This window comes from Aedes aegypti, chromosome 3 (genome assembly GCF_002204515.2).
Source record: "Aedes aegypti strain LVP_AGWG chromosome 3, AaegL5.0 Primary Assembly, whole genome shotgun sequence".
Lineage (NCBI taxonomy): Eukaryota > Metazoa > Arthropoda > Insecta > Diptera > Culicidae > Aedes > Aedes aegypti.
Window position 1 is genome coordinate 60,805,173 of NC_035109.1, and position 27,798 is coordinate 60,832,970.

General features: G+C 35.9%; 1 protein-coding gene across 3 annotated transcripts; it reads left to right on the plus strand.

The window, feature by feature from the left end:
• Positions 1-1,110: 1,110 nt before the first annotated feature.
• On the plus strand, positions 1,111-27,798 carry LOC23687622 (putative gustatory receptor 2a). Of its 3 annotated transcripts, none has more exons than XM_021852608.1 (7): positions 1,111-1,557; positions 1,616-1,863; positions 1,934-2,108; positions 26,967-27,146; positions 27,209-27,280; positions 27,392-27,478; positions 27,556-27,798. In XM_021852608.1, the coding sequence occupies exons 1-7, from the start codon at positions 1,207-1,209 to the stop codon at positions 27,652-27,654; spliced, it is 1,212 nt and encodes a 403-aa protein (XP_021708300.1). In that variant the 5' UTR covers positions 1,111-1,206; the 3' UTR covers positions 27,655-27,798. The 3 variants fall into 3 exon arrangements, with proteins under 3 accessions (XP_021708300.1, XP_021708301.1, XP_021708302.1); XM_021852609.1 differs by lacking the exons at positions 1,111-1,557; positions 1,616-1,863; positions 1,934-2,108 and adding exons at positions 2,409-2,851; positions 2,915-3,152; positions 3,219-3,384; XM_021852610.1 differs by lacking the exons at positions 1,111-1,557; positions 1,616-1,863; positions 1,934-2,108 and adding exons at positions 2,895-3,152; positions 3,219-3,384.

Here is a 27,798-nt window from a genome sequence, read left to right on the forward strand (position 1 = left end):
CAACAAACTGAGAAGCAGGTTATATCCTAGCAGAGGTGTAATGCCAGACAGAAGAATAATAAGTAAACGTATTCTAACAATGTAAAGGAATGATTAAATGCTCGGATCGATTTAATTTTCCAGTACGAATAAGTTTCAAACTGTCGAACTTCAAGCACATCAACTCGAATAAGTGTCCTATGGCTCATTAAATCCTCAAAATCACATAGGACAGTTTAATTTTTTTTTTTCTAAAATTAGACCAAATATAACTTTATTTTATGAATTTGTATTTCAAATAGAAGTTTTCATTGAGCTAAAGAGTAATAAAACCGTATTTTACTAAGATCACATTTAAAATATTGTATTCTAAGGAACAAAAATTTAAAATAAAAAAAATGTCCGGGATCCCTCGTTTGATTTTTTTTGGGGAATACGTAAAATGAAAGCTAAAACCTTATACTTTCGAATGGTGAAAGATTTGGCGATGCCTATTTTTTTGTGATAAACCTTCCTCATATACACGCCGTGTATGGACCCTCTTATGTGATTTAATTTACTAAACTGTTAAAATATCTGTTATACGCTTCAAACCAAATATTTTGCTCGAAATGGTTGACTGACAGTGCAATCAAAGTTCCCCAGGTGGACTTTCATAGAAATAAGGTTGCTTTGAGCGCTAATTTTATGTTTTATGTATGGGGTTCAGAATATGCAAAGGATCCATAACCAGCATCGACTCCCTATTTCGAGGGCCATGTCGAAGGTAAAGTGATCCTAATTGAATTTTTATTGTCGATTCCATTAACTCCATTTCTGAAAATTTCCATTAAGATGCAACAGCTGTAAATAATAAGACGACAAATTTTCGTGTTGATTATCATAACGGCGTATCTGCAGTGATCGGTTTTTAATTATCGATATTCGCTTTTGCTAATAACTTGATTTTTTGGCCCTGTTGATGATTGTACCTGTGTTTTCTCAAGAAGATCCCAACAAGACTCAAGAATCCATCATTCAGTTCATCAGTAAACATCGAAGATATAAACCCAGTTTAATCGTTCAAATTGTCGACGCACATCTCAAGTCAAGACGGTAGTGTTTCGTATTTTTATGTATATGCACTGCTCAAGTTGGGTGTGTCCATTTCCTGCGGTTCCCCGACGATAATCATTAACCGAGACCACTTAGTTTCAATTTCACTCTGCAGTGGAACGGATCTACGCAATGTTTGGTATCGGGGCTTGGAAAGGTGTTTGGCAAGTGATGGCTCCTTGTGAAGTTGCGTGTAAATGTTTGGGAATAATTCCACTGTTTTTGGATAGTAAACTGCCGCTTTGGAAACAGTGGGTAAATGTTGGACATCTTTTGCTGACATTTGGGTTGATAGTTCGTGCGATTTGGCATTGTTTACCCATGGAACTTATCTTGAATCTGGGATCAACAGTAGTTCAACACAGTGGAGCACTGATGACAATTGTTTACTACGCTCAACCTTTTTGCGGTGTCATAACGAATCGCTTGGTTGCAACGCAGATTTTTGAAATTCAAGGAAACATCGACCTGGTTCAAAACAGGGTAACCAAAGTATAATTCAAAAGTCTATTTCATTTAATATTTTATAACATTTCATCAGTTTAAATCGTTAGGGTACGAGTTATGCTTCCGAAAAGAGCGTTATGCCATTATCGTATCAACTTTTAGTGCATTCTCAGGAACTTCATACTTACTGTTATTGTTCAAAGTGTACGGGATAATGATTGACGTGGAGTACACCATAGAAACAATATTTCTAACCCTGCACTGCTCGATGACCTGTGTTTACGTTTCTTGCATGACATATCTTATCCTTAAACAGTTTATTTCGGTCAACGCGTTAATCAGGTATGTGTGATGGAAATCAAATATAGAAAATTTTATGTTTTTCAAAACATCATTTTTCTGCTTCTTTCAGTAAGACCTTCCCAACGAACAAAGTTTCAAGTGTGGAAACTACAAATTCTACCAAATGCAACAATGTATCTCACTACAATGAAGAGCAGCAATTGGTGAATCTGAATGAGATCAAAATGATCATGGATAAGTTGAATGAAACGGTAGATTTAGTGAATCACACATTTTCAATACAGGTGAGATATTTTGATAGTTTGAATTTGAATTAAGACATTACATAAATGATCATTTGATTTGCTCCAATATTTTCCATAAATTCAAACACATCACGTAGAATGATGATGATAGCTTTAAGCCATTAGATACAGCTTGCTTTAATTTGGCCATCCATCACAATATTGTTTTTCAAGTCAGCTCCAAGCTGAAACTGAAACCGATACGATGCCCATTAGTACCACTCCTGCCTCGAAGCGTTTATTTGTTCTGGAAGGAGCAATGAAATTCAAGTCTAATAAATTCGTCGGTGTTTATAAGGGGCGTGTCGAACTTCTGGCCAACCAATTTTGAAACGGAGTGCAACAATTTAGTTGTATTTCCTCACTCTCTCGAAACAGGTGGTGCGATGTTTAGAAGGAAGGCTCCAGACAATGTTCGTCAAGTGATACTGCCATGTCAAATTGTGTGCAAGTGTTTGGGTCTAGCTCCAGTGTTCATGGCGAGTGATTTGCCCTTGTGGAAAAATTGTGTTAACAGTGGGCACCTTTTGCTGTTTATGGTGCTTATAACGAGAGGGACTTGGAATAGTTTACCTCTGGAACTGAAACTTGATTCCGAATTGGGCTCTCTGGTGGTTAAACATAGCAACGCTTTGACCATTATTGCTTACTATATTCAGCCATTTCTCGGTACTATCACTAGCCGGTATGCAGCGGGTAAAATCCGACTTCTATTCGACAATATTGAGATTGTCGACAGACAGGTGACATTGTGCAGTTATTTGATTTTTGACGCATAATATTTTAAAATTAGTTCGCATTGTTAGGTACTCATAATTCCTACGAAGGTGATATGAACATCGTTGTAATATCCACAGTGGGTGCTTTTGCTGGATCCATTTTCTTATTAATAATTTACCTAATCTTTGCTGCTGGTACCATAAATATTGAATACATTTTTGAAACGATGTACTTCAATATGCTTTTTTCTATGACCTGCGTCTACGCTCTATCGGTGTCGTATCTTCTGCTTCGACGTTTTTGCATGGTAAATCTCGCACTAAGGTATGAAAATATTCTTCAATTGTCCCGGAAGAAGTTTGAACTAGATTCCACGAAAAAATATTTTAGCACACACTTCCCTTCCGTTATACCGCTGGAGGACGGAACATTACCCAAGAAAGTTTACAACGCACGATACACCGAGAAGCAACATGAATCCCTTACCAAAATAAAGATTGTTGTGGACAAGCTCAATGATACAACATCACTGACGAATCAGTGTTTCGCATTGCAGGTGAGACTTTCTTAACGGTTAAATACAAAATTTATATGTTAAAATGGGGATTTCCACGAAACAAGATTGTAAGTTTGGGTAATATTTTGCCTAAATTCAAATGATTATAGTTTTGAAAAAAAAATATGATGACATTGGATGCAACTGGCAGTATTCGGAAACAAGCTCCACGGCTACAAAGCAAAGCCATGCTGAAGGTATCTGGGTTCAATTCCCGGTCGGTACAGGAGCTTTTCGTAATGGAAATGTCCTTGATTTCACTGGGCAAAGAGTATCATCAAACCTGCCACACGATGTGCAGATGCGAAAATGGCAACATTGGCAAAGCTCTCGGTTAATAACTGTGGAAGTTTTCAAAAGAACACTAAACGGAGAAGCAGGCTCTGTCCTAGTGAGGATGTCATACAAACAAGAAGAAGTAGAACATTGAAAACAATGTTGTTTTAAATGTTGAAGCATGAAGCATCATCTTCATTGCATTATGATATCGTATTTTTGATTTCGAGGTGTCCGGTGATGATGATATCCCTTAAAAGTATGCACTGAAGAAATCCATACATTGACTCGTATAATTTCCAAAATAAAATAAAAGAATAGACCATACTAAGATAAGTTATTAAACAATAGTTAATAGTAATTTTTTGGCGAAAACTGATGCTTAAGTCACAACAGGACTTTTTAACCTGATCAAGTTTTTTTTTCAGATGGATACAGAAATTAAACCTGCTTTGAAAAAGTCCAAGTCCAACAAAATCTACTGTCCATTTCGCATGAAGACGTTTCGCATAAATACGTTTGGAATAATGTACATTTCTTATAAAGCAGTTTGATGCTATTAAAGAAGACATATAAATCTCATAATGCCACACGTCCATTATGCGATACATCCATCAATAGAATTATGCGAAACATCCTTATGCGAATCGTCTTTATGCGAAACGCGCAGCCCTCAGTTTTTTTATTCCAACAATTATTTTTTTCTTAAATTTTGCTCTAAATTCAAAGTATATTCGCATGAATAAATGTTTGCTAAAACTATATAACAATATTTTTCCAAGAAAACTTTTCAACTACCGAAAAATTAAACATGACATATACTTTGCAATTGGATTGAATGGACAAATTGATGTGAAGTTTTGCGAAAAAGTTACACGTCTTCTCGGTGGGAATCGAACTCACGACTCCCTGATCTCTAGTTAGGGCGCGTTACCCCTACGCCACAAGAGGACTCATGGCTCAAAAATGAACTGCAAAATTCTGTTGCAAATGTTGTTTAAAAAAATCTCAGATGAATCACTTGAGCTGCTTAAAGAAAACCAATATCTAGAAGATACTTGGATGAATCTCTGGTAAATATCAAGGAAGAATCCTAGGACAGCATCCCAGGGGAAAATAATAATATAGTTCTTTGAATAAATATCTGAACAAATTGTCCGGAAAATTTATGAGTATTTTTGTGGAAGAGTTTTTGTAAGAACAGTGGAACGCTTAAAACTATATTGTAATATTTGATTTTTATTTTCTTTTGGTGGGAATTTTTGAAGAAATTAAAAAAAAATTGAAAGAGTTTAAGGGAATGCGAAGAGCTACATTAATTTTAATTATTCAAGAAATCTTAAGAAACACTTGGAGTTGAAAAAAATGAAGCTGGATTTGCGGAAAACTTCTCTAAGAAATTGCTTAAAGAATCCCAATTGCATCCTGTTCGATTGCTTATAAAAATATTGTGAAATGTTAGAAGGAATCCTTAGATTAACAACTGAAAGAATCATTTTTTTTGCAGGAAGTCCTGGATGTTTTTTGCAACAAATTTTTCAAGCAATCGTTGAAGAATTTAAAAGAGATTTTCTGAAAGATTTTATTAAGCAATCTGAAGAGAGATTTTTGAACAAATCTCAAAGACCAAATTAGAAAAATTCAACTGACACGTGACTCTTTTTGATGAATCTTCGTTTAGTGATCTTGAAGACAATTTTGGTAAGACTCCTTAAATTGTTTAGACTAATTAAGCAAATCCTAAGCTTTTCCGAAAACTTTAAAGAAACGATTAATGAACAACTAGATGTTTTTTGTTAACTTACAATAGGAATTTTATTAAAATGATTTATTGGCAACTCGATAGAGAATTTTCGAGAAATCTTCTGGTAAGATCAGGAAGCCTAAGGAAAGTTAAAAAAACATTTGTTGTATAGTAACCACTGATCTGGAGAATGATTTTCTCGTGGAATGCAGATTAAAAACTTCTTCGAGTTCTTTTTCAGTACGGAAATAATTCATGAAAAGATCCCCGTTTGAATTCTCAGAGGAGTCTCTTAATAGCATATTGTTGAATGCCTGAAAAGTGGATAACAAATAGAATGAATGTTTTCCCTTGTGTAATGAGACAAAAATACAAACAAATCAATATAAATCAAAAACATAATATTTATTATTGAGACCGACATCACTGCTGTAAAACAAGAATTTGCTAGTCTCCCCCCATTTACGCCCCTCCCGAAACAAATCCTAGCTATGCCAATTGAAACGTTACAAGGGACATCATCAGAATCAATATCAGAAGAGGGTCTAGATGAGCAAAAACAAGTATCAGGGCATTGAATTGGGGCCTTCCTTAGCCGAGCGGTTAGAGTCCACGGCTACAAAGCAAAGCAGATAAATTAAGCTGTGTTTCAGCAGAAACACCCAAAGTTTCAATAACTTTGATTTCAAATGACGAAAAAATTCGAATATCATGCGTCTATGGATGATGATAGCAACTCCATCACAGATTCCATCTTCTCGTTCATTACGATAAACAAAAAGGTTTGCATATCTTTTGAGCTTGGATCCAGGTTTCAAATAAATGTCAGTAATTGCTATATGTATTGGCTGTTAACAGCTCGTCCTGTTTTCCAATCGACGATGATCGAGCATCAGGTATCAGGTATCAGAACGTCGGCTCAGGCGGCACGTTCTCCATCAGTTGGGAGATTTGTGCCTCGCACTTCACAGCCATTTTCATCACTTACCCGATTGGAAAAGGATAAAGGAAATGTGGTAAGGAAAAGGGGGAGGGGTAAGGGAGGATTTGTTTCAAACAAACACCCCAAAGCGATATTTTAATGAATAAGTTTTATGAAGAAATAAACTTAAATTCAAGTTGGAATAATTTGTTCAATTCTTCATAAAATTTAGATGAACGAACTTCTGCACCCCCGAAGGGATACTGAAACATTCATAAAACAATTCTCAAGATCTGCAAATACACTGAAGACTTGGGAATAAGAGTCCTAAAAATTATTTTTTCGAAGGAACACGAACAGAAACTTTCTGGAAACCGTAGTTTATCAGAAAATTCTGTTTTTTAAGAAGGTTTAACGAGTCATCACATATGCTGAAAAAGAAAAGTTTATTTCCTTTTTCAGTCGGTGTGACTTTATTAATCCTCCAAAAGTTTGCCTTTATCATTGGATTCTGGAAAACAAGTCTGTTCAGAACATCGTTCTGATTTAATCCTTCATTTGCATTCCACGGAATGTTCAAGCAAATTCCATTTTGATGAAGGTTGTATGGTTCAATGGTGAACTTGTAATCATTAGGCGCCTTATCATTAATCGCCATCAAACTCTGTCTCAACCAGTCATGGCTTTCTTGGTTTTCTGGAGAAAACCAAATTTTGCCATATCTTAGTCCAGACCCGTAGAATGGTGGGATTGACGAACCAGGCGGCATTTGATAAAGGAGGACGCCTAAGTCCCTAAATAGTTCATCCTTCAAAGCGTTATTAAAAAAGCCTTTTTCAAGTCTAATTTGCAAACGCAATGAAGAACGTAAACCACTTGTTTCTCCAGAAAGAGAAGCATTTCCGGCCAAAGCGGCCTTACGGTTTTGCTTCTTCCTCTGGTTTTTAGCATAGTTCTTGCCTTTGCCGGCAAGAAAAGAATTACCACCATTATTTGTGGTCGTCGTTGGCTTTGCACCTGAAAGTCCTAGTACAGCATTTTTATTTTCTCCATAAGCATGTCCAGAAAATGCTCCTGAAGAAGATTCAGAATGCTGCATAGCACTATCAGTACCAGTGTTACCTGAATGCTCAGCCATTTTGTTGTAGATACGGTTTCTGTTGCGAAGCAAGAAAATAAAAAACGAACTGCAATCGACGACGTCCAAAGCCAAAAAGAAGGATCATCTGAATTCAGATTGCTTCTAAAGCTTTGTAGGGGGATTAGGGGCATAATGAACATACGGGGCGAAATGGACACCCTCTCAATATTTGATAATACGCATATTTCATCAAAAGTTCATTCACTGCATGAAATCTGTAATGCATTTGAAATGTTTGACGGTATAAAAGTTTAATTTGTGCTTCAATTGTTCTTCAAAACTTGACTTCAAATTTTTCTCAGTTTCAAATTAGCATATAAGCAAGACCGTGGAAGAATCTAATTTTTGAGCAAAGTAACGAACCTAGAAAGGTTCTTTTTAGCTATTATGATTGAGGGAGAGCCCTTTTGCATATCGGAACGATTGTCAGTCATTGAATGTATTGGAATAACTAAATTTCATGCAGGTGTTCATTTCGCCCCGATACCTTTTTACCAGCCTTGTTTTCGACCAAATTTTCTATCTCGCTTTTCTGACATATGATATGATTTTTATCACTATGAATGAATGTGGCACGTCGTACTAACATCAAACTTGAAAACTAGCCGGGGGTAAATTAAAAACATTGCCATTTAATGGTCTTAAAACGAACATTCGCTTAACGTGTCCATTATGCCCCTAATTCCCCTACGATAATTGGTGATCACCAATACATTGACTTTAGGTGACCATAAAGCAAAATCAAGGAGTGAATACACAATAGTTCACAGTTCGCAAATACAGTGATACTTCTCTGGCGCACATACTGCTATACCCCTGAGAGACACCCCGAATCTCACGAAAGTTCACAAATTGTACTTCACTCTAGTACACCATGGTAGATGAAAATTAATAAGCAACACGATCGCAACGCATGCTTGTATTGAAAATTATGTCATTCTAGTGCCAAATAGAATATATCAAAATTTAACTTCTGAAGCTATATTTATACGTTAAATACAACGTCAGAAGTAGTGCAATGCATAGCACAACTGATGTGTAATCAGGCGCACTATTTCCAAAGTTATGTTCCTGTATAGAAATAGCTCCACAAGTCGAAAAAATAAAATAAAACGAAAATTTATTTAGTACTAAACACAAACACATATTCATATACTTATTTCCACTCAATACTGCACAGAGACAAGTAGATCGGAAATATATTAATGCAGCGAGCCATGAACAAAATGCAGACCACGATATAGTACCCCAGGCGCACGTATCGATCTGTATCAATACATGCCTTAGTGGGATACGATCATATACTGGCATTGTGTTGATGGTATACGCTGCGCCCTATCGCTCTTTCGCGTTAGCAAAAAAAGAAAAAAAGATAATAAATGCAATACAAACTAAAAGCTTGTATTGCGATTATCAAAACCAACAACACCATGCATAAATTTGCGCTCAAACAGACAGTGTAACACTAGTATTAACTATCAAGTGCGACACAAACACATGCATTGTGTCCCGGTCCAAAAAGTTCTCCTATTTACGAATTGCGTACACCAATACGATATACAATTGTAAATTGAAGCAACATTGTATGGGATGAGATCCATGCGAAAATTGAGCGTACCTGACAACTTACCGTTGATCTAGTACTTGATTACAAGCTTCTTTTGGAGCATTTGAATATTTTCTACCCCACATTCTGCGTGTTCACATGAAAACCATGAGAGTGAGAATGTATAAAATGAAAATATTTAATTCCGCATAATGGTGCATATAGCAGTTATGGTCCTAACTATAAGCATGAAACCGCAATGCGGAGTTAAAGTTGAAACCATGGCAAAGGTTTGTTTACCTACCTTGAGATGGCAGAAAGACGTGAGCTCTCAGATTCTCATTGAACGAGTAACTCGACAGGTACTCACCACTCTTGATAAATAAGAATATGGTAGTAAGCTAACAACATACACACAGTACTACACTATACACTCATATGTATGCGAAATTTGGACAACAAATCAATTGATCTGATCTCCAGAAGAACGAGGAACATAAATTAATAAATTTCCTTTTAAACCGAATTAACGCACTACACTACACATTATTTGCATGCACTGTAAACTATTATTCCGTTATTCAGCACCCAAGGTGCGCTATTTCGCGAAAGCGTCGAGATTATACGAGCCATCGCGCTGGCGTCCACTACCCGTAAACACCTCTACACTCTTCAGAAGAAGATTCCATCTTCTCGTTCATTACGATAAACAAAAAGGTTTGCATATCTTTTGAGCTTGGATCCAGGTTTCAAATAAATGTCAGTAATTGCTATATGTATTGGCTGTTAACAGCTCGTCCTGTTTTCAAATCGACGATGATCGAGCATTCCAACTCAACATTATTTTTAAATATCAGTCCAAAATAGACAAACGTTTGTTATTGGATACAAATTTGTTAGTAAATTTTACACCAAATTGAATTTCTTCAGTCATTCAGGTTCAGTTGTTTAGTTAAAAAATTCAAATCAACGAGACACGTTACTAGGAGTAGGTTCAGATTCTTTTTGGGATTGATTATGAAAAGGCGAAATAGAAGTTACCTGCGGCGTCATTAATGTTGGTATTTCCTCTTGATTTGAAACAATTAAAACTGTTACCCAAAAAAAGAAAATTTGAAGGGGAGGAACTGAAATTAAATGCAACAACATTGACTAAGAATTTTCCTTGGGAATTTTCATAGTAATTTGAAACATTCGAACGGTTACCCGACGGAACATAATCACCCAGACAACCAGAAGTCGCATAGCAACATACGAACAAAGTCGTTTATTTGTGCAAACTGCATCACTTCCACACCCACATCTTGATTCAATCGTTTGATCGATCGAAATGATAATTGTGGGAGATTTTGACTGGAGAATTCTGGCTACGTAAAACGGTGCCGTCCATCTACCTGGCACGGGTCTCAACGATTCGTTTGTGTGACTGACAGTCCCAAATGTTAAACTTACACACTTGCAAAAAATCATGTGATTTTACGTCTTTTGGATGCACACCAAAGAAGCGAGCCGAATGACGTAAATTTGTGTCCAATTTTAAATACGTTAGTGTCTGATTCTGGAAATGTCGATCACAGTTCCTTCGTTTTTGTGTCCTTAAACACGTAAAATTACATATTTTGTTCAGTACATCTTCAAGGACACGTTTTTGTGTCGTTCGATCACTTATATCATATGTCATTCAGTCATAACGAGAATAACGTCCACAGTAATTCTCATTAGTTTTAAGAGCGTATGGTTGCCCCGCAAAACAAACTTTTTGTTATTTTTTTCTTGTACACAACAATTACATTTGAACAATGAATATTTCGATATAAATTAGCAGAATAAAGTTTCGGTTTTGACGACAGAGAAAATTTTTTAGATCTTGCAGGACCTAGAACATCCACACAATTTAATACAATACACTGTTTACTCACAGGAATGGTTAAGGGCCTGTGGAGTATTTGAAAACTTATCTCAAATCTCTTATTACGGTCGTAGATCCCAAGGCCTATATTCAATGGAGTCCTTGGAGGACCTAGGACATCCGCACAAATTATAAAAATACTCCTTTTACTACTATGAATAGATAAGGGCCTCTGCCATATCAAAAAAAAAAACATCAAAGGATCGCTAAAAATGCCAGTACATTGCAAGTATATATTCCAGGAAGTTTTTGTATGAACTAGGACACCTGTTGTACTCACTTAGTTACCAAAACTTGGATCTGACAATACAAACGCTACTTAAAAATATAACAATCTTCTAGGGTCTAGTATTGTGAGACATTCTTCTACATTCTTCTTCTTTCTGGCGTTACGTCCCCACTGGGACAGAGCCTGCTTCTCAGCTTAGTGTTCTTATGAGCACTTCCACAGTTATTAACTGAGAGCTTACTATGCCAATGACCATTTTTGCATGCGTATATCGTGTGGCTGGTACGAAGATACTCTATGCCCTGGGAAGTCGAGAAAATTTCCATTACGAAAAGACCCTCGACCGGAGGGATTCGAACCCACGACCCTCAGCTTAGTCTTGCTGAATAGCTGCGCGTTTACCGCTACGGCTATCTGGGCCCCATTCTTCTACATAGAAATGATAAATTGATCTCCGTTAACTCATGTTGAATCATATGCCCAAACTCCAAAGAGTTTTTGGAAGACCTTAACTTGCACACATTCTTGCCTGATTAAGAACCCAATGTATAAATAATATGTTAATGATACTAAAAGAGCATATTTTTTTTCTAAATAATATGAATTAATTTCATATAGGTAGACTCCAAACGGCAAAACCTCGTTTTACGAATTGAGATCCCTCGTTTTACGCACTGATTCAATTTACGCACCAACTCAATTTACGCACCCCCGATCTAGTTCGTAAATTGAAGTTACAATGTATTTTCCTTCACATGGCGGACCTCTTAGCGTGAGAACAACGTCCGCAAATCATGCATTCAGCAACCATGCGTATTTTTCTTAATTTACCGTCACAGCAGCAACTTCAGGGGATAATTCAATAACGCAAAACTATTCATATCATCATAAACATGTAACTTATAATATGTACAATGGTTTTCGAAACTTTAATCGCTCAGATGGCCTATACGCACTATTAGTAATGACTCATTATTTCACTGCAGGCCATTATCCATTTTTTTTTTGGAAAATAAACCGTTAAATTTATATCACAAACTCATAAATATGGCATGAACTTAAGAAAATATTTTGATTGCTAGTTTATATGAAAACTGTCCATTAGGAGTAGGTGGACGGTCTCACCCCGTCTTCCCCGACTCACACAAAACGTCGAACAGCGTTTTTTTGTATAATATGATTTATGATTCTTGACACAGACTACCAAGTTCAGCTGTTACCTCCGAAAAAAAAATCCCTCACCTCAGTTGAGGGTGTGTTGATTCCAGTCCACTTTAATCGCATTGTCGATTAGCTGAACGATTCAGTTGTACTTCCGTTCTCTCCCAAACCAGATTACAAAATGCCCGGCGTAACCGTCGCGGAGAATGTGCTCCAAGCGATTGCTTCATGCGAAGTAGTGTGCAAACTTTTCGGACTGATTCCACTCTTCTCAGGCATCGGTTTACCAGTGTGGAAGAGATGTCTGAACGCCGGACACTTTCTGGTGACCATTTCGATGATAATCGGAGGAATCTTGTACTGCTTACCAATGGAATTGAATCACGATGCCGGATCTTCCGTGGCACGAAAAAGTGGGGCCATCATTACCATCGTTTATTACTTTCAGCCGATTTGTGCTACCGTCACCAGCCGATTAATAGCAGGAACGACTTATGAAATATTCAAATCTCTGGAATTGGTGGACAATAAGGTGATTAGATTTGACCGAGTATCTCACCAACTGATTAATCATCAATTCTCAACCAGCTCAAAACAATTGGATATGGACATTCCAGTATCAGAGAGAGGAAGGCGATCTCAAGATCAACGGCATGTGCCCTTGCAGGATCGAGTGGTGTATTGCTCATGTTTGCTGCCCACCCGCTAGAAATGGATGTGATTTTCACCCTCGTGAACATATTTTTCGTGATACACTTTTCCATGGCGGGGACGTATGCTTCATGTGTAGCATATTTGATTCTCAATAGATTTCGTGTGGTGATGGATGTGATCAGGTAAATTTCAAATATCGTTCCGTGTAGTTTAACAACGTGTTAAAATTTGGAATTTTAGTACACACTTTCCACTAAATTTGTCAGCTGATAAGGATGTTTCCATCGTGAGTAAACCAGTAATAAGAATTGAAGAACAGAAATTGGCTCTAAAACAGGTTAAATTTGTGCTTGATAAGTTGAATTCAACGATTGAGCTTATGAACCGAAGCTTGGCCATTCAGGTGAGATCATATAGCAGTGGCACATTAATTGTTTGAATTATTATAGGGTGCCGGTGCCGATAATGGATTTCCTAAGCAATAAAAAATTATAAGATAATAACGAAAAGCCTTAACAGAGATCTTTTGGTGTCAACAGAAAGATTTCAACCTCTACTATATGGGAAAATTGTAAAAATAGTGATAAAATAATTTTTTGAACATAAAATCGCTTGAGCCACTATTGGAACACACGTTCCAGAGCTTCAGTAGTAGACATTCGGGAATTATACAAGGAGTTTTAAACGAAACAGTTGATTTTTACATCGATTTACATTTTTCCCTCGTAGCAGCAACTAAAATATTTCGAATTAGCATAAGGATCACATCTGTGAAAATTTTAATTTTTTATATATCTATTTTTTTTTTTGTTCAGAGAGGCTTTACCCCGAAGGGGCATTCGCCTCTGTTTATTTAATTTCTATTTTAATTTCTATTTAAACAAAAACTGCTTCCGTCAGTGATACACTACTTAAACAAGACGACAAGTACTTGTGCAAGGAAGGGAGCATGTTTTCCGCGAGAACTTAATTTTTTATGTGATTTTTTTGATAAAATAAAAAGCCGAAATTTGGCAAATGAACTAAACTAGTGATAATCTATTCACCAAAAAAAGGCGCATGTCGTTTTGATCGAAAAATATACGATTTATAGTCCAATCTACAGGTATATTACAACCATTGGTACCGGCACTCTACACACCCTACATTTCCGATTTAAAAACAAACTTTAAATATAGTTTCAAATTATGTTGAAATGACCAATGCATTAAGTGTGTTTTAGTGTTTATATTAGTGTTATGTTTTCCTAATGATTAAACTAAGAAATTCAATCTGGTAATTCTGGTCCTTTTTCGTGAATGTTCTGAATATTTTACTTTCGTTTTGTCTACTGAAACGCTAAAGATATTTTTTCCTATGCGTAAACAAACTTGAAAAAGTGCGCAAAAATCACCCTTTCATTTTTTAATTGCGCCAGAAATGCTTGGGTTGAAATTAGACATTTCCGCAGAACATGTTCTCAAAGTACTTTGCTAGAAATTGTTATCAAGTTTCACCAAAAATATAAATGAAAATTTCAATACTTATGTATTAAGCATTCATAAATTCGTGAAACTGCCTTAAAATCGACACTCATTTCGCGAACAACTTTTAAAGAATATTATTAATATATCAATCACTGTTTCTCAACCTCGGTAACGGCGAAAAAACGGCTCGCTATGAGGTGTTCGTTTCAGCGTGCTTTTAACATGGCCGGAGGCCCGCGGACCCCCTGTTGAGAAACGTGGCGCTAGAATTTAATCAAAAATTTTAAAATTTATACAATGATAACTTTTAAACTTATGCAACACATTTCACACTTTTAATCGTTGTTTATCTGTTACAATTAATCAAAGAGAACATTATTTTTTTCTTCAAATTGAACTAAAATCTGGAGCACTCACATAATTCGAGAAATAAATTAGGCCGACAATCTGAAATAAATTTATTAACATAAAAAGTAACAGGCTTTATCCTTTGACATTTTGAAGCCCTGACAGGCTCGGAGAAAACCGCATTTTGTTCCCTATGAAAAATATATAAAAAAAAAACACAGTTCCACAGGAACCAGTTTAAAATCCGAAAAACGCAAAGGAAGAAAGTCTCAAAGTTACAGAAAACAAAAATTATTCAAAGGTACACCGAAAGTTTGTAGTTTTTAGACTTATATCAGAATTTTTTTTTTGTGAAAGAACATTGATTTTCCTGAAAATTTATTAATTACAGTTCATGCTCATAACATGAATGTCTCTATTGAGCGGCTCCACAGAAAATGACGACTTTTTTCCCAAATTTCATTTATATATTTTTTGATTTGGATGAAATTTTGCACATGCTTTCTTTATGCCCAAAAATGCCTTTTTGCATCATCGGCTCGCCATCTAGCCTTACTTTTGAGAAGGGCCTAAGAAAAAAATCCTTAATAATTTTCAAAAAAATATAACTTAGAAACGGTTTGTCCGATCAGTTTGGTGCCTTCCGCAAAGTTTTGGGTTATTGTTGGGACTATCTGGAAAAAATATACACTGTAAAAAAAATGTTGTAATTTTTTATATATCGAAAATAAAGCTTTAAAATCGATTTTCTCAAAAATCGTATTTTTGATTTTTTTTATGTTAAAATAGTCAAAAAATGAAGTCTTTTGCACAGTGGGTCAAGATGGAGAAATCATGGACAAAAAAGTTATGATTTAAAAAAAAAAGGTTGATTTTTCAAACGCAGAAATAAAAATGTAGGAATATAGTAATCAACCAGTGCAGCAAGCCGCATTGGGTGATTTTACGACTCGTGCCGTAAAAATCATCATTCTGTAACTTTTTGATTAAATTAGTATTAAAAGCAAATGAGGAACCTGTGTGACAGTTTCAATTTTTGTTTTCTTATAGTTATTAGCAAAATTTGTTTGTACTCAAATTAGATATTTATGAATTGATGACAAGGTCGAAAAACAAACGATCGAAAGGGCAAAAACAAAAAAAAAAAAATATTGGTAAAATCTAACAAAATGCTTTTGGTTGAAGAACTAAAAAGTTCTTCCAAAAACTCCTGAGAAAAATGGTTTATCAAAGTTAAACATTATTTTCGCACAACAAAAATCATTATTTTTATGAACAAATTTGGTGGTGGTATCCTTCACTATTCTTATATAGGTACAGTAATACCTCGATATAACGCAACCTCGATATAACGTAACCTCTTTATAACGTAACTCGATATAACGTAATTTTTACCTCAATATAACGTAACTTTTTTTAGCACCCATTTATTTTTCAATTTTTTTTAAAATAAAAACATGATTTATGGTGAAGATGAATCGAAGCCAAACTTCAAATTTTCAAGAGCACGGATCTGGAGAACCAAACTTCCGTTCAAGCAGAAAATTTAATCGATTGATCACTAGCTGGTGGTGACCAATCGATTAAGTTTTCAGCTCAAACGAAAGTTTGGTTCTCCAGATCCGTGCTCTTGAAAATTTGAACTTTGGCTTCGATTCATCTTCACCTTAAGAGCTAGAATAAACATTTTTCAAGTTTCAAAAACTAACCAATAACAATAACACTAACCAAAAGTAATACAGTCATAATATCGAGTGAGCTAAAAGGTCAATGTTAAGAATAACATTTTGTCATTGCTGTACATTTGCTTACATCATTCTTCTTTATTTTTGCTGCATTTACGCTCCAACTGGATCCAAGCCTGCTACTCACTTCAATTTTCTTCGAAAACTTTTATGATTTTTTATTTAGACTTTGCAGTCGAAAAGACTGCATCAAACTCAGATTACACTTGTGTGTCGCCGGGTCACTTTGCTCAATACCAACATAACGGATTCCCGTCTTAAGAATTAATTGAGGAATTTCTTCAGAATGTTCTCATTGAATTTCAACAAAAAATGGTTAAAATATTCCTCCAGGAATTTCTCCAGAATATGTCTCTAGGAATTCCGGATTCTAGGCATTTTAAATTCAATGATTGCGAATTTCTCCAATAGTGTTTTTTAAATATATCTTTGAATTTTACTGTAACTTTGATCAAAAATTACACCAAGTAATTTTTTTATAGATTGTTTTTATTACAAAAATATATCCAGGAATTCAATCAAAAACTGAGCCAGTTCCCTAGTTACTCCAGAGAATTCTCCTAGAATACTAATGATAATTCCACCACGTATTCATTCAGAAACTTTTCCATTGAAAACCCCTCAAGGATAGTTCTTGTTTTTATTGGAGCGTTCTTTGGTTCTAGTGACTTCTTCATGAATTCTGAAAAAAAAAATCATGAGTTCTTGGGACATTCATTCTAAAATTCGGTCAAGAAATTACCATAGAATTTATTTTAAGAATTTTACCACAAGCTCCTAAAAGCAAAATTATTGAATTTCCATAATTGCCTGCTAAACATGTTCATGGACTGCTCCACATTAGTTTGTTTAAAGGTTTCTGAAAGATCTCATTTATGAATTTATTTCAGAGATTCTCCGAGTATTCAAGGATTCCTTCAAAGATTTTTCCTGAAAAAAATTCTCTACGGATTACTGTAATAGAGACGTAAAAATAAAAAAAAAAAAATGAAAATGAAAAGAAATATATAAAAAAATTAGACACGGAAAAAAATCGAACAACTATGTAGGAAAGACTGAAAATCCCTGCTAGGTCAATAATATCAATTCAAGACCCATTCTTCGTCAAAAAATACATATTGAACGAAATTAAGAAAACAAAAATATTTTGCTTCGATATAACGTAACCTCGATATAACGTAACGAAAATAAAAATCGAGTTACGTTATATCGAGGTATTACTGTATAGATAAAAAAAATAAAGAATACTTTTCCACCATTTTTTGACACTAGATCTCTTTAAGGATTTATCCTTTATGGCCATATTTGCTGATACGCCATCCTTTCACTCCCAGAAAAAAAAATAAAGTAGAAAGTGTGTTAAAAACTGGTTTAGATGACTAAAGAAACTATATTTGTATAAATGAGAGCCAAGTCATTAGTTTAAACCGCGTTCTTCAGTATAAATTTTACTATTTTTGGTAGTTTTATTGAAAAATCTCATACTTTTAAAATCATTTACGTATATATATATATATATATATATATATATATATATATATATATATATATATATATATATATATATATATATATATATATATATATATATATATATATATATATATATATATGTATGTATTGATCTACAGCAAATTGAAGGTGTTTTCCTCTAAATATTTTGATCGGAAATCTCAGAAAAACTTATTATGAAAATAATACATGGAAAAAAATCGACTTAATTACAGCAGTGTTGCCAATTTTGATAATTGTCATTGTGCTTTGAGAGGTCTTCTGAAAATTCTTCTATTGTACCTTAAATGTTAGGTGGGGACTAAATAAGCAACTCTTTGAAGGCATAGGTTGTTTTTCATATTATTACTATATTTGTACTTTCGTCAGGACGTACTTTGAACCCTACATTTATGCTCATACCAGTTACCCTTCAATTTAAAATATGTTTCTTCGAAAAAATCGGTGAAAAATTGATTTCATGATATCAGGTGAACTGTTGCTCCAACAATAACTTGATATTTTGCAGCAGGCTTTTGATTGATGCAGCTTCAGAGAAACGATCCTTTTTTGAAAATAAAAAAATTAGATCGTCGAATTTTCCAGAAAATGTCTAATAATCATTGATTTTGATAACCTACAAAAATCGACCGTTCTAAACGTTGTGTCTTATTCGAGTGAAATTTGATTATTTTGATGTTTTTTTTATTATCACAATATGGTACAACATAAGTCAACCGATGTACATAAAACCGATTGTGATTTCATTGGAAAATAAAAAAGATATTGCATGTCCAAGGTTTCCACTTTATAAAATGTACAGTCCTTATCTTGTTTCTCAAAGTAGTAAAATTATCTCGGAAATGTTCATGCATTTGATTGATCCTACCAATGACAACTTTCGGGTCTCCAGAGCGCCTCAAATTTATGATAAAGTGGCCAATTGGCCAGCATCTGTGTTTATTGGAACGCATTCGAGTATAAACGCATTATCTTTACTTTTAGAGGATTAAAACGGTTTAGTTTCCAACAAATCTAGAGCCGGTTCTCCAGAGCATTAAGTCCGAGTGGCCACATCCGATACAGTCTAAATGGTGCTTAACTATTCATTTTTAATGTTGAATATCAGATTTTTATGATTATATGAAATGAAAATTAAAAATGAATTAAAATGTTGGCCATTGGAAATAAATAAAGATAACTTTCCATGTCCCAAAAAATCGATCTTTTTTAACCTACTTGACCCAATGCCTCACCGGAATAACCCCGGTCACAGGAATATTCCCGAGTTCCGATGGCCACTTTTACAAACTAGATATGTGTACCAGTATACTGACAATTTTTTTTTTAATCCGTTATGTATTCGCTGAGCGATGAGGATTTTGGTATTTTTGCTTTCACTCAGTCCTATAAGGGTAAATCTATTGGTCAAACTTCCTGTGGTAAATTAAAACAGGTTGAAGGTTTCTAGGAAATCGTGATCCAATCAAGAATCACTATTAGCAGAAAAGCAAGCTGTTACAGAGATGAATATTTGCTTGGAATGCATTTTTCAATAATTAGAAATGTTTTTCAACCAATTAAAAAAAATTCTTTGAACTTCATCAATGCTTTCGAATATGAGAAACAAATATATTACACACAAGTATGATAAAAAAAATATTTTTTGAAAATATCAAATCATTCTGTTACTGCATTTTATATTGATTATTTAAAGACAAGTTGAGTTTTCCGAAAGCAATGATCGTTATTTTCGCACTGGTGTCCCAAAATACATTAAATTTTCATTAGTTTTGATTTTTATTCTTCTTGTCATTACGTCCTCACTGGGACAGAGCCTGCTTCTTAGCTTAGTGTTCCTATGAGCACTTCCACAGTTATTAACTGAGAGCTTTCTTTGCCAAAGTTGCCATTTTCACATTCGTATATCGTGCGGTAGATACGATGATACTCTATGCCCAGGGAAGTCAAGGAAATTTCCATTACGAAAAGATCCTGGACCGACCAGGAATCGAACCCAGACACCTTCAGCATGGCTGTGCTCTGCAGCCGTGGACTCTAACCACTCGGCTAAGGAAGGCCCCTGGTTTTGATTGTAACGGTATAAAATTAGTAATAGGGTCAGTGGTCCCTTAGTGGACAGTCCCCTATAGTCGCACTAGTTGCTTTTTACGGCCGTTTTGCTATAAATCTTTTCAAAATATTTTTTGACATGAGGGTCAGAAGCTATTTATCTAAGTACCATTGCACAGTGGTTCAGGAATCAGTTTTACGTGGAATGATGCATTTTGAGCTTTAGAATAAAACATTAGACAAAAACGGTCTTCTACAAAGTTGTGTGTATTAGTTAAACCCTTTGTTTGGTAAAAAAAAAACTACAAATGAACTTTAACACTTCACTTTTTTTGCAAAAAAAAAGTGTACCTTTGTTTGGTGTTATTGAAAATCAGGGTGGACCACATTTTCATAGAAATTGTGTAACTAATTTTCTTATTTGTAGAAATTATATTATACATGCTTCAGCAAATTTTGTCACGTTTAGGTTAGTTTGTTTATCGTAACAAAATTAAGATTGTAAAGACAAAACTCAATTCCTTGTAAAACCTACGAAATTAGAATTTGTCGCCACGCACGCCTACATGAAAAAAGGCTTATTGCCATGCTGCACCATAATAACAACGGAAAACGGAGGATATCATTTGTTCCGTGTATATCGCTTTCGAACAACAACCGCCGATTCAAAACACCGGTCGCTAAAAGCCTTTTCAAATCAGTGCACAGTGCGTCGAATGTATGGAGATGCGGGACAAAAATCAAAACTGGAAGATCAAGCCATTTAAGCACCTTGGTATGAAAAGAAAACTTTTTTTTTCTGGTGAAAAGAGCTGCAATTTGCATAAATGACATATAGTATACGCCTAATCGCAAAACTGTCCTAAGCGCCAATTCTATTATTTTCCAAGAAAAACCCCGTAATTTGTACTATTATTGCCTATAATGATGTAATAAGTTATTTGCAAATATGTCTCTTCACACTCATAGCTGTAAAAGTGACTTATTCACCTTTATGCAAAAAAATGTGCATATTTTTAAAATTTAAAAAAAAAAAAGACACTACACGTTAATGCTTCCAGTGGGCTAGTTGCCCTTTGAAGGAAGCACCACACTAGACAACGGACTAGCATGCAACGCCCAGTGGCACAGTCGGAAAACATTCCTCTCGAAAAGTTTTTCGGCCTGAGGCGGGAATCGAACCCACACTCCTTAGCACGATGCGGCTAAATGCCTCGGTGACACTAACCGCACGGCTACGAAGCCTATAATTTTCTTGTTTTTAACATAAAATTTGAATTGAATCTTGGAAATTTCATTGAAAATATATTATTTTAAACATAAACTTGCTCTGGTGTAGTGTCTGGTTCAGCTTTGACCACATAGTGTTACGAGATTTTCGGATTTTTTTATCACAAATAACTCATTTTCATACTTGTGCTGGTTAAGGAGTATACCGAAAAATAGTTGAAAATTTCGAAGAGTTGCAGGGAGTTGCAGCTGTATCTTTCAGATCTCTTAGAGGGCACACTGACAAACATGTCTGTGAGTGACTTAGGGTAAAACTCGGTGGAACTTTTTTTGAATCGATAACCTAAGTTACATGTTAGTATTTCATAAGTTTGATTTCATAGCCAACTCATCGTGCTGATTTTTCATATTCAAAATTAAAATTGGTGTGCTTATTCCATCAAATATACTTTACCAACCTTCAAACATGTTCTCTGTAAAATTTTGATTGTATGGATTGGTTTCAACACCCTCCGTACAAGTTGAAAGTAATGTTGAAAACATGCGACAAAATCAAGTTTTTCTGCTACTCCGACAACAGCCACTTTCGACGCTTGTTGTAGTCGTTTTAGTGCTTTATAAATCTTATAAATACACGTTTCAATAGCCGATGTTATCTATAAACACTTGTGGATACTTATTATCGCCGAATAAAATAACTTGAAATTTTATTTTTGTCTATGGAGCAACGCACTGTGCAGCGATACGAACCAGCACCGCCAAGCGGAGAAAGCGAGAACCTCGAAAACGTCACTATCTCCGGCAAGTGACAGCTGCAGGACTCTATCGAAGGCTCTGCCACGTCATCGCCATTCGTCCAGTTCGCTCGATCGCGTTGGTCACGACATCGCGTGTGAAATAGGAATCATCCTCTGGCCACAACCGGAAACCAACCGAGGACACGGGCCTTCGATCCAGTCGGTAAGCCAATCAGAACCTGCTCAAGAATGTGCAATAATCAGATTCCCGTTCTGCAGACGTGAGACTCGGGATCGTCACACCACGAGGCCGGCAGTAGACGCCAGAGCCGCCATTTTGCCGGACTGCGATTTCACCGAGTCTAGCACTAAGTTGACCGTGCGGCCAATTGGAGGACGAGAGTAGGCTTTCACTACGGTCACCAAACGCTTCCATCGCGCCAGGAAGTAGACCGTGCGCCGTTCACGATACGGGAGAAATCGTACCCTGTAATCCTGGAAACGGGAGCAGGGAACTCGCCAGTGCACCAGATAGTGTCCTGGATGGGAGGATCGGAGACCCGGAACTTGACGACCAAAAATCGGTTCGGCGCGGAGTAAGAGCTTACGGCCACCATCAGGCGCAACGGGGTATCATTTGGAGAGCACTGGGAGTGGCAGCTGGTCCAGAAGGAGCTAGTCGGTGAGTACGAGTTTAACACAAAGAGAAGTGACCCCTTATTGAGCTTGCGCTGTACCGTAGGTGAATCGCGGCGCGCAGATTCGCACCAAGTTGATCGTGCGGCCGATTGGAGGGCGAGAGTCGGCAATCACTGCCGGGAACGGCACGAAGCAAAAACCACTGAAAGGGTAGGTCACAACGCAATCCGTAACGCCAGCACAACCTAACCGGTCGTGGACAGGGTTTTTGTTTTTGATTTCCAGTTTCATCATTCCGCTCGCTGCAGCAAGTCGACCGGGAATCACGAACGACACGACGCGCCAAGGCGTCTCGGACGGCCGGTAGTCGATTGAGGAAGCATCGCCGGAGAATTGCCCATCGGCGAATGACGGCAGCGAGAATCGGTGAGGAGTCGAGGACCAGTTGGACCGCCCCGGTCGGAGCGAATCCGAAAACGTGGATTGAACGCGTGTGCGGGTGCGATCGAAGGAAGGCACCGAGGAATGAGGTACAGAGGCGTGGCGGCTGGTAGGAAGGGGCGCCCCATGAAGTAGTAAGTAAGAAAACAAGAATGCAAGTAGAAGTTTAAGAGAAAAGGTAGTAGGAGAAGGAATGTAGGAAGTAGAAGAGAGGAAATGGGTGAGTGAACCCAAAATATATGTATTAAATTGAGTTTTGGCACTGTTTTTTTTTGATTTGTTGGTGCTGTGGCCCTCCAGTCTTTGTGTGATTCACTTTTCGGTGGTTTTCGCTCTACCTGCTACCGGAGAACTCGCAACAAGTTATAGACCATTCAATTTTAAGCAACTTTGCCAAAAAAGTTTTTTTTGTATCTCTTGAATTGACCGATTTAGAGCTTTTCTCCTGCAGTGACTCTCCGAACAAAACTGGTTTTCTGGCTCTAGAGTTTTCAATTCAAATTTCTCATCAAAGTAGTCTGTCAAAGTTGTCTATGAACCGCTTTTAGAACTTAACAAAACGCAAATTTTCATGTAAAAATATTGATGATATCTATTTTAGTTCAAAAGTTATTAAAGTGTTTCTGCTTAAAATCCTTTGTTTTTCAAGGCATTTTATTAGAGTTACAAAAATAACACGTCTGTAATTTTTTGATATAATATACAATTTTGTTTTGTCTTTTGAACGCCGTTAAAAGATATTTTTTATATTTGCCACAAACAGAGATATTCACAATCAAAGTAGGCATGTTTTTGAGAGAAAAACAACAATAACTCCTAAACGGAAAGAGATAGCGAGTTTCTTCACCCACCAAATTACGCATTTTTAAAAGCTCTAAAAGTGTTTCACAGACTACTTTGATGAGAAATTTGAATTGAAAACTCTAGAGCCAGAAAACCAGTTTTGTTCGGACCACCCTATGTCACTGCAGGAAAAAAGCTCTAAAGCGGTCAATTTAAGAGATACAAAAAAAAACTTTTTTTGGCAAAGTTGCTTGAAATTGAATGGTCTACAACTTTGCTGAAGCATGTATAATATAATTTCTACAAATATGAAAGTTGGTTACAGAATTTCTATGAAAATGTGGTCCACCCTAATTTTCAGTAAAACCAAACAAAGGGCTCAACTAATACAAACAACTTTTTAGAAGACCGTTTTTGTCTAATGTTTCATTCTAAAGCTCAAAATGCATCTTTACGCGTAAAACTGATTCCTGGACCATAGTGGCATTGATACACAGCTTGATTTTGTTCAAAAAATGATCGAAATAATTAGTTTTGCTTAAAATTTGAGCTCCTTGCGCCTATAGTAAACCTATTGTTCTCATAGTAGCACTACTGAGAGAAACTATTTTTTATTATACGAAATAATTAATGAATTAAGAACTTTTTTACATCAAACGAAAGCTGATCCACAATTTGAAGGAAAAATATAAAAGCTCTGTAAAAATACGGTTTTGATTAGTATTTTGCCAACGCCGTGATGCTAGTGCTACTATAGGAACAGAAATTAGAAACAGTGCTACTATAGGCACATGTATTCCTATAGTGGCACAAGCGATAATAAATACAAACAAATGAGTTTTCGTAGTTTTCATATATTTCCCACAAAACCAAGATAAAAAGCTTTCAGATGATGTAAAAATAATGACACTAGCGTTATTTTTCGATTTTATACGAATATTTGTGCTTAGCTATGCGGCTATTGGTACATCGACCCTAGATGTAAGAGATTATTTTTATCTTATCAAGATATTGGTAGGGGGGTCTGTAGCCTTGAGGTTACGCTTTTGCTTCATAAGCGGAAGGTCATGGGTTCGATTCCCAGCCCCTCCACAAAAAAACCCGTCCAGCCACCAGAAGACGCCTCACGGAGGACCGTGCTTTGGGGAGCACATCCATCCTCCGTCAGTATCAGATGGTGACTGAGACAAACTGACCCTTTTCGCAGGCAGCTAGCCTCACTAATAACAGAGCTCTCTCCTACCTGCTCGTTGTGAGAGTAAAAGAGTAGGAGAGAGTGAAACAAGATGTAAATATAGATAAGTTGAAAATAGATCTGTATCGAAAAAGAAGCTACAGGTCAACTGAGTCCGGCACAGTAGTGGCCACGAGCACGGAGTGCCTATAAAAAAAAAGTATATTAAAAAAAAATCAAGATATTGAAGGGATGTCTTTCTCGCATCACACATTAAGCCATTTTTTATGTTAGTCTTGAAGATCAAATATAACTCAATTAACACATATCAATATTCAAAATACTTTGGGAACTAAATACTTCTTCATGAAAACAATCACTGAGGCAAAAATATAATAATTTCCAGATATATCAACTTTTCGTCCGGCATTGAATGTCACCTTTCAAGATTGATACATTTGGTTCAATAGCTTATTATCAAAAAACATTGCCGAAATTCGAATAGATATTTTCAAATGTGTTTTTGTATACAAAAAAAGTTGTACTGAGTAGAAACGGGTGAAGAGATTGCCCAAAGTAAAAGAGTGGAGAGTTCAAAATTTAACGACTGTGTGTCCGGTACAGTGGCATCTCCTTACGATTACGTCTCAAATGTCGAACAGACTTTCAATTTTCTATAAAAACAAAAATTATTCAAATATTTCGAAGGAGTATGCCTTGATTTTTTATGAAAATTGCGGTTGATTGCAATTCAGTTTGAACGTCTAGGTATATTATTACAACTATTGTTAACCCCAAGAATAATAAAAAAAATTAAGTCGTGGGATTCCTTAAAAAAATCCTACAGTTACTCTGGATAGAATCATTGAAGAAGTGTCTGTATATAGTCATGTACTACAAGGATCTTTTGAAGAAACTATACAGATCTCTTATGGAAATTCTTGGTGGATTTCTTGAAATAACTTTGGAAGAAAACACTGGAAAAATTATTGCATAAGTCTAATAGAAGGAAAAATAACTAGCATTTTTTATGGATTCCTATATGAGTTAATGAAGGTCACCGAAGAGATTATTTGAAAAATGTGAAACAAACTTGAGAATTCACCAGCAAAAAAATCCTAATAAAAATGTTGAGAGATATAAAGATGCACATTTGGAGAAATTTCTGTAAAAATATCTTGTGAAATCCATAGGATGCGTTTTCAATCCGTTTAAAATCTTGGAGGAATCCTTTGACAGATTTTTTAACAGACACCAAATATGATTATAGTGTGAATATACTTATAGTGAAGTAGCATTGTTGGCTCTCAGGAATTTATGGAGCCAAGCCTTTGGAATCCTAAACTGATTGAGCAAAGAAGGATTTCCTGCGGAAATTTTCAAACACTGATGGCAACATTGTTTTAAAATTGATGGAGAAATCTAAGAGAAATCTCTGGATAAATTTAATGAGGTATTTTGGATTTTTTTTCAATCTTTTCTGAAAAAAATCTTAAGGAATTCCAGACGAAGCTCTGTGATAATTCTAGCTGAGAATTCTCTTGAGAATTGTTCATGAAGTAGAATTTTAGAAACCCCCATTTACACCAGGTTGTTTTTGAAGAATTTCTCCAAGAACGTGATAAAAAACTGAATCAATCTTGAAATTTTCCGGAATTTATCCTAAAATTTCTGCAGGCTTCGTTACGTAACCTCCTGGAGAAATCCATCAACAAACTTCGGGAATTATCGTTAAAATCTTCTATGACACTACTGGTTTTTTTTTTTTCACTGGATTAACATGTTACTTATTTATTTTGTTAAATCCAGATGCAGAGTTTTGCGCATATAAGGTGTCAACGCCCCATATTTAATATGGTTATGTTTATTTTAGGTGCTATATTGCGTTGGGGTGAGCTTTGTCATTGGGATCGTCTGCTCATTTTATCTATTTAGAGCGGTTATCTACCGCAATGATCAGCTTGCCATGGGAGCCATAAACTTCATCTGGTACATGTACTATCTATCGTTTGTCCTATTCTTCATAGCCATTGGAAGCCGAATATCGCAAGAGGTATTGTTAAATTTAATAATATTAGTTGATAGTTTTATCTGTTTCGATATGTCATATTCTAGGGTCGCCGCATTGGAATAACCGTCCACAAAGCAATTAACTTCTGCAACACATCAGGAACAGTTATCAACGAGGTATGTTCTTCTTTCTCTCGGTGACATTTCATATAAGAGCTTGCTATCAACTTATTGTCAATTATTTTCCAACAAGCTGAAACAGTTACTTTATTTTTCCTTTCTCTGCAGTTGATCATTTTCTCCCAGCAATTATTGCACCACAACCCGGTTATTACGTGCGGATTGTTTGTCTACGATTGGTCACTTTTATACACGGTTAGCGAAGCGGTTCTATATTGCCCTGGAGAAACATTACTAATTGCAATTTAATTTGTTTATTTTTTCTTCAACAGATGCTTGGAGCCACTGCCACCTATCTCATCATCCTGATTCAGTTCGATGTTTCCTTCCCTAGCTTGGATGTGGGTAACTCAACGACGTCTTCGCTGTAGGAAGTAGACTAATTATGTGTGTTGAAAACTCAAAAATTGTTCGTGTTTCAGTTATTTTTAAGTGTATAAATGTCAAATATGGCTGTTCAAATTGTCACAATCTTTATGAAAAATTCTATGTACATTAAACCGCTCTAATTTCAA